Source organism: Sander vitreus, chromosome 13, assembly GCF_031162955.1.
Source record: "Sander vitreus isolate 19-12246 chromosome 13, sanVit1, whole genome shotgun sequence".
NCBI lineage: Eukaryota > Metazoa > Chordata > Actinopteri > Perciformes > Percidae > Sander > Sander vitreus.
In genome coordinates, this window is record NC_135867.1 from 14,569,745 (window position 1) to 14,577,923 (window position 8,179).

At 39.6% G+C, this 8,179-nt stretch overlaps 1 protein-coding gene across 1 annotated transcript; it reads left to right on the top strand.

The window, feature by feature from the left end:
- Nucleotides 1-313: 313 nt before the first annotated feature.
- trim47 (tripartite motif containing 47) lies at nt 314-8,179 on the top strand. The gene is made up of 8 exons (XM_078266027.1): nt 314-559; nt 936-1,147; nt 4,772-4,817; nt 5,017-5,112; nt 5,323-5,547; nt 5,821-5,843; nt 5,950-6,071; nt 6,899-8,179. The coding sequence occupies exons 1-8, from the start codon at nt 377-379 to the stop codon at nt 7,426-7,428; spliced, it is 1,437 nt and encodes a 478-aa protein (XP_078122153.1). The 5' UTR covers nt 314-376; the 3' UTR covers nt 7,429-8,179.

Below are 8,179 nucleotides of genomic sequence, written 5' to 3' on the forward strand. Positions count from 1 at the left end.
ATAAGCACACACATTTCCAAATTACATTTCATAGGCAAATCATAATAATCAACTGGTGTGATTATTAGGAAAGTGAAAAAGTGAACGAAAGAGACACTAATTTAACTGACGTAATGAATACATTACATATCATCATACAACATGTCAGCAGCATCTGTAAATGTCACAAAATAAAATTTTGATTTCATTAAGTATTATTTTACTTCCCTCGCAAGATATTTTACTTTTTCACATGAGCTTGAGAGAGAGAAGAAATCTGATTGGTTAAGAAGGAAATGACGCACCACAAATGTGCCCGCTTGCTTCCCTCCCTCCTCTTTCTTCACTTCCTGCAGACAGTGGCAGTGTTGTGCTGCTGTCTGTTCGGCTGGTAAACATGGCTACTGCTGGAGCAGCTGGTGACGACCTGAGGAAAGAGCTCACATGTGCAATTTGTTTGGACTTCTTCAAAGACCCTGTTATACTGAAATGTGGGCACAATTTCTGTCGGTTTTGCATCTGCATGCACTGGGATGAAAATGGCGGAGACTACGGATATCAGTGCCCTCAATGCCGAACGGTAAGTTAATACTATGTATTTTCCACCGTATTCCCCCCCTCCCACGAAATGTGTTTCGTATACTTGTGACCGTATTACTTCTACGTGTAAGCGAATTCAGAGTAGGTTGACGGTTAGTCTTTAAAAAATTACATTAGCTACGCAGTACATTTTTTTTGGCTAACGTTACCGTTGCTATGATGGCTGGCTAACGTTAAATTATCAGCAGGTAAGTTAGCTAACAATAACGGCCTAACTTTGTGTTTTAGCTATTAATGATGCGTTTTAATGCAGAATAAGTGAATAACGTTACACATTGAACGAAATAATACTGACTTTGGCCTAGGTTACAAGCAGATATCTGCGTCTTTCTCAGTTGCTTTCTTTGTTCTCTCAGGTGTTCAACAAGAGGAGTTTCACTAAAAACTACCTGGTGCAGAACCTCGTTGCTAAACTGAACGATTTGGAGTGTCTGGGGTCTTGCCCTACACCCTCTCAACCCGTTAAAGTAGATGGAAAGTGTGACCAACATGGAGAGGAGCTGAAATTGTACTGCCAGACTGATAAAAGGCCCATCTGTGTGGTCTGCAGGGAATCTAGAGCACACAGGTTGGTCGTGTTTGCACCTCCTTATTTAATAGGAAAAATATTGACACATTGTATTAAGGTAGCAATTTGTTTGCTCTGAAACAAGATATTCCTCTTTTGCAAATGCATCACTGTCACTTTCTTAAAAATAAGCACAAGTTTGGTTGTAACTAATTACTAGACACTGAAATTGCACAGGTCAGAATGCCAGTTAGATTGAAATGAATCTGTACAAATGCATATTGAACTTAATGCCCATGCAGAAGCACCTAAACCCATGACATGCCATGTTTTAGCTGCATTTGCATGCATTATGAACTGCAGATATTCCCAGCGTTTGACAGTAACCCTTCTGAAACCTCAAACAGTTTATTTATCAGATTAAAGTATTGATCTGGTGAAAACTGTGACTTAACTGTTGCCAGGTTGCTGAACATTTCAACAAGGTTTCCATTTAAATACATACAAGAAACCCGATTGTTGTGACAAATGGCATACAGGAAAATGTATATCAGCCAGTATCAGGTTTCTCCCTTTCCTCTGCCATACTTCTGCCAAAGCGATACTTTCCCTGTGTTGTCTTTATCATGCTAATGCCTACACTTAAACCTTAATGAGAACTCAATCTTTTGTCTAGTCTTTTTGTCCCTTCATAAGCCATCATTGTTCTGATAAAGGCATACCAGAGTTTACTAGCAATGCATTATTTCGTTTTATCTTTTTGCTCCATAAAACCATTGCAAACATAATATCTCTTATCCCATTAGAAATCAGCAACAGCAGGACATGTAGCTGTTGTTGATAAACATTTTGAGAGGGTTGAATATGTCTCTTTTCCACTTTTATAATAACATTACAAACTTTAAGGCACATCAGTGTGAGTGTTATAAGGATTCAGGCAATTATATACTTAAGCATCACGACTGTGGGTACAGAAAGTACAGTACACCAGAAAAGTCACTGCTGTCTTCAAAGAAAAAAATGTCTGTTCTGCATGGGTATATAAGAGGATATAAGGGAGGGCTGATGACTGAACATGAATGTTGCAGGGTAGATGGACATTTTCACTACAGTGAATTTACTAATTCACGGTATATTGTTGACCCTCCCTTCTAGCCGCCATAGTTTTAACATGAACATAACCTCAATATGTGCAGAGTTATCCCATTCAGATTAAAATTTCTTTGAATAACTACTTAACGATTGCTTAGCTTGTTTAAAAAAAATTGTCGGTGTCATGTATCTTTGCTTATGCAAAATATAACTTGCCTTGCAACATCATCTTCTGCCCTTGATGTCATGTCCTTCACTTTATGCAATGTACCAACTCGTATCTGTGTCTGCCGGCCTCTAAACTTTATCAGTATATTACCCCATTGGGCCTTTTTAGTGTTTTGTACTGTTAAACTGTTGTATTAAGCTTTAATGAATGACAAGTTGATTTTATTACCCAAATGGTCATGTGAAGTTAAACTCCAACTGAAATTAATTACTGTTTTTAGAGTGGTGAAGAATTGTTTTCCGTTTTGGTCTCGCGGAGAGTGTAACAGAGTTTAATGAGTAGTCCGAGCTAGTGTAAGCAAAGTGTCAATTTGGCAATATTTTACACTGGAAGATCCCACCAGTAACCTTTTTAAATGTCTTATTTTCCAAAATTGTGGCTGCACAGTTTTGTGGAATTATGTATTTATAGATTTGTTTTTATTTTTAGCTATGACTGTCGTTCTATGGCATTCATTCTCTGTATGTATTGTTTGTTTTACAAAGTGTTTAATCCATACCAGGCCATACAACATGAAAGCAATCATATCACATCCATACATGGTTAGTAGTATGTATGTACAGTATGTGTATAGTATCAGGAAGGAAAACATGGTATTGGAACATCTCTATTAGCGTTTTATGTGGAGTGAGCACTGCACAGGACTCCTTTTTTATTATTTGTTATTGCCTGTTACATGCTACATTGTTTCTAAGAGTAACAGGGGAACCAGCTTTTAAAGTAGAAAAGTTGTACATGTGGATTATTTAAATAAACTTTAGACTGGATGGAATTTGATGTGGTGGTAGCTTAAATTGAGTAGGTGCACAGTGTAATATTGCCAATTACTGCCTTTCATTTTGAAGAGGGGAAAATACTCTGAGACCTAAAGGTTTTAACTTAGAGTGGATTTTTGATCAAAAACATCCACCACTCTTGTTTTTTCACAAATTGAGATATGTATATATATATATATATATGTATGTATGTATGTATGTATGTATGTATGTGTATATGTGTGTGTGTATGTATATCTATCTATCGTTATCAACCGTCTTTTGCTTTTCATCATTGTGTTTAAGAAACATGTCCTTAACTGCATTCCATTACAATCCCAGCCAGCCATTGTGGCGGTCTGTGATTGGGTGAAGAAAGTGGTAAAGATAACCATAGATCAAAACGGTGGTGATATCTTCCAGAGCAGAGGACATTTGATTTCACTGCACAAAAACAAATGTTTTTGTTTTTTTAAGGGTGAATTAATCACTAAGCAACACGGCACATGGAGTGTGTTTATGTGCCCCTTTTCAACATGAAAGCAAGTAAAAGACATCTAAGGTTAGAGTTCCTATAGCATGCACCCACAGTTTGTTAAAATGCATTCTGGGAATAGTACTCCGATAGCCTTTTTAAAGGTACCCTGTGGAGTTTCTGACCTATTAAAAAAGCTGTGAAGGAAATGCTCTCAAACACTTTTTTTGGTTTGACCTCAAGGATAGAAGAAATGTGGTTTGGTAAGAAGCACTCAATGAAAACATATCTTCTGTTTGTTTACAAGAAGACCGTGTACCAAAACAGGGCACCTGTGGTGTGACAAATTGCCCTGTAAACCACTTACTGCCTGAGAGGTGCACTACAAAGCACAGTTTGACAGAGCTAGGCTTTCTTTGCATTAGCTGGCTCAACAGATGCCCGCCTGAAGCCCCAGTCAGATAACTGCTACTACGAAGGGCCTTATCAACTGTCTTTGTTAACCCAGACTTTTTTTCTCAGGCTCTAAACGCGTTCCCATAAAAATGACTAATTGTGAAAATTCCTACCGCGTGGAAATCACTTTAGTTTTGGGCCAAATCAAAGTTAATTAATTTTTATTGATTGTCTATGATAAATACCAATAGACTACTCAATTTTCAAATTTGTATTCTATTGGCTGCAATACCAGCAGTGGAAAAAACAGACTTCAGCAAATTGTTGCTACGCATAAAAACATAATCCAAAGTGGTAACATTATGGTATGGTTTGAAGGAATTATACCGCATTTCATATGCAAGTAAAAGTATGCTACCTGCAATTTTATAGAACGCTTTTAAAGCCAGTGTGGGCAAATGGCTAAAGACGCTAAAATACAATACAACTCGTAGATTAAATATTAACTATAGAGTGACATGATTTCCAAAGGAGTTGATTAGTGAAAGGCACTTTCAGTGGATTTCAATCCAAAACTAAACAAACTGCATCAGGTTAGGCCTGCAGCATAAATTGCCATGGCGATCCAGCCAGATACAGAGAGAGCCACCTTCATAACATTGATAATGCTGGCTTTAGGCTCAACATACTTTGCTACTAACCCACTAATCTTACTTTTTTTTTTTTTTTCGTTTCAGACACCATGAGGTAGCACCGGTGCCCGAAGTTGTGAAGGACATGAAGGTAAGTCTAAATGTATGAATTTGCTAGGATGCATTCTCTTTCTGTGTGTAAGTCTCGTGTATATTTGGCCAAGAGTTCAGAGATTAAAAGGCCTTTGCCATATGTCTTATCCACTAAATCTAGAATATTTATTAGTGATATGATTCATTATGTGCTGTTTTCCTGTGTGCATGTGTTTTGATGCATACGTTTGTTACAGATGGAGTTGAAACTGAGGCTAATGGAGCTCAACTGGCAGAAGTCTCAATGTGTAAAAGTTATAACTGCTGATGAGCGCACCAGAAGTGAAGTGAGGGTATGGAATGGACTTTTTAAAGCATATTTTGTTGCTGGTGACTTTTTTACATCTGCATGTTTGGTTCAAGTAGTCTTTAAATTTTGTTTTTGTTTTTTAAGAATACACACTGCACAGAAATGTTACAGTTAACACTAAACACACTCACCATTGGCACTTCTCATCATCCTCAAATCTTTCATCCTAATCCCCTAAACCTCTGTCCTCCAGTCGAAGAAACAGAGACTCAAGGAGAAGATTGAGGCGGATGTTGGTGCCTTGGTCCAATTCTTGCTAGATGAGAGGGACTCCCTGCTTGAGAGCCTGGATGCGGAGGAAGTGGCCTCCATGGCCGTCATAGACGAGAACTTGAAGATTGTGGAGACGGAGGTGGCAGCTGTGGACAAAGCTATTGCTGATATCCACAGCCACATCAGTGGGAAAACCAGCTTTGAGGTGAGTCACATCAGCTGTCTGATTCACAGAGATTTATTTAACACTCAAATCACCATACTTCTGCAAGAGGCTTACCGTAGAGATTGATTTCTGTCAGAGATAAACCGTTACTGTCGGTGTAATGAACCAAAGCTTTAAAAACATGTTATGAAACGTGTTGTTTGAATTACACATTAAAACCACAACTGACTGTACAAAGCAAAATTCTCTGCAACTATGAGAGCGATATGAAGTGTTCAATAGTAATCCAATGTGTTTTTGTTCTTCCAACAGAGCCTTGCTGAGACATTCCATGAGTAAGTAGCTTAGGTATTTGATATGATATATAAAAACGCCTTTGGAATTTACTTTTGATAAATCAACCTTCGCATAATCACATTTTATTCCATTTTTCTTCCACAGATACATCCATTGCAAGCCTTTCACATCTCTGGACACGGTTAATTGTCCGACTGAATTTACACACTTCTCAGGGCCCTTCCAGCTTATCATGTGGAAGAAGATGATGCACGTGCTGCATACCAGTGAGTTTTACTCTGACAACAGAGAAGAAGCATGCACTGAACAAAGTGTTGCATTGTAAGGTCTAAGACTGGCAAAATACACGTTATTTAAATGTTTTTATCGTAATTACATTTATTTTGGGAGTCATGGTGGCGCAGTGGTTAACACTGTCGCATCACAGCAGGACATTCTGGGTTCAAACCTGCCAGTTAGCTAAGGTTTCCTGTTTGAGTTCTTCCCTTGCCTGTGTGGGTTTACTCTGAATGCTAGGGTTTTCTCTCACAGTCCAAAGACATGCAGTTTAATTGGCGACTCTAGATTGGCGTGAGTTGTTATCTATATATGCCAGCCGTGTGATCGACTGGCGACCTGTCCAGGGTGTCCCCCGCCTCTGGCCCAATGTCAGCTGGGATAGGCTCCACGCCCCCTTGCTAAGGACAAGTGTGCATAGATAATGGATAGATGGATTCATTTATTGTGCTCTCAAAACTACTATTGGTTACAATGCTATAAGCAAAAGTAAGTGTTCTCACTGTTCTTTAGTGAGCAGAGACAAATGGAAAGTTCAATAAAGTTGCATCCAATGGATTTATGTTTTTAAGATATTATTTCTGCCCATATTCTTTGCATGCTCTACCCCTTTTTGACCCAATACAGCTTTTTGCTCTGTACTATATCATTGCAGAATAGAAGCAACTTGATGTTGTCTGGTCAGCCTACTTTCACTCCAGCAATGAATGAATTTTTTTTTTTTTCTCTCTCTCTCTCCTTTTTTCCCAAATGTACTGCCAGCTTCAGCCTAATCTAAGAGCAAGGTGAACTAACTCTGCCCCTTCTTTCTGTGTAGTGCCTCAGAACCTCACCTTAGACCCAGACACGGCTCACCCAAACCTGCTTATCTCAGACTTCGACACCAAAGTGGAGGAGGGCCGTGTTCGTAACCAGGAACCAGACATGCCAGCCCGATTCACTAGGTTCTGTGGTGTCCTTGCCACAGCCCAGTATGCCAGTGGACAGCACTACTGGGAAGTGGATGTGAAGGACAAAGGTGTGTGGTACCTGGGAGTCACCACTGAGTGCAGCAATAGAAAGGGCTTCGTTAGCCTCACTCCCTCCGCAGGATACTGGAGCCTGTCTCTGCAGGACCGGCTGTATGCCAACGGAGAGGACGGGCGCATCCCTGTCGCCGACTACTGGAACTCTCCTCGGGTCGGTGTGTACCTGGACTATGACAATGGGCGCCTTAGTTTCTATGACGCTGTCACAATGAAGAGGTTGTACATGTTTGACACATGCTTTGAAGAGCCTGTCTATCCTTTCTTCAGCCCAGGAAAGAATGATCCGGGCAGCAGGCTGCAGATATGCCACTATTACTGAGAGAGCTGCGATAAGTGTTTAAATCTAGTTATCTAAAGGGTAAACTCTGTATGCCAGTGTTTTCAGATTTGCAAGGTTTTCTCTCACAGATCAGTCTTGAGTGACAGGGTGATGTTGACCCTTGGAGCCATGTACGGTATGCATTTGAGCTGTTACTTGTTACGTTAGAAAATAAGAATTACACTGAAAAGAATTACCAGGTGTCTACCAGGTGAATTTGGTGTCTTTCAACCTAGACACACACTGTAGGCTTATACCCTTACTACTGTGGCTGGGGGGTTTGGAGAGGTGCTTTGTCTAAATCACTGTGTCTGGTGGGATGCAGATGCTCTCATTGATTAGAGCAGCTCTTCTCTTTATAACAACCACTATGCCATACTAGTGTACATTTACTCATATGGGCAAATTATTTGCCAGGCAGGGTCAGTGCTGTTGCCTTGTTGGGTAGAACTTAAAGGAAATATGACATCATTATCACATTGATAGTAGTTGACCGTTAAGATCCCCTCATTCATTTTAGACTGAAGAACAGTCTGTTCAGTGCTGTTAGTTTTCAGAATTATTTGACTGAAATTGGCTGCCTTGTACTGGGATTTCAGCTCCCAGACAATGATTAGACTTTCAGAAAGGAATGGCTCGGGTTGTACGTTTTGTTGACGTTAACGTCAGTACAGATATTTGATCATTAGCCTTTTAAAATCACCTTTTTATCTATACTTTGTTTTAAATTCCGTACATTAACATTTTTTAA

Coding starts and splice junctions, on each gene's coding strand:
- trim47 (XM_078266027.1), top strand. CDS start 377: ATGGCTACTGCTGGAGCAGCTGGTGACGACCTGAGGAAAGAGCTCACA. Junction 1,148..4,771: donor AGGGAATCTAGAGCACACAG/GTTGGTCGTGTT, acceptor TTTTCGTTTCAG/ACACCATGAGGTAGCACCGG. Junction 6,072..6,898: donor GATGCACGTGCTGCATACCA/GTGAGTTTTACT, acceptor CTTTCTGTGTAG/TGCCTCAGAACCTCACCTTA.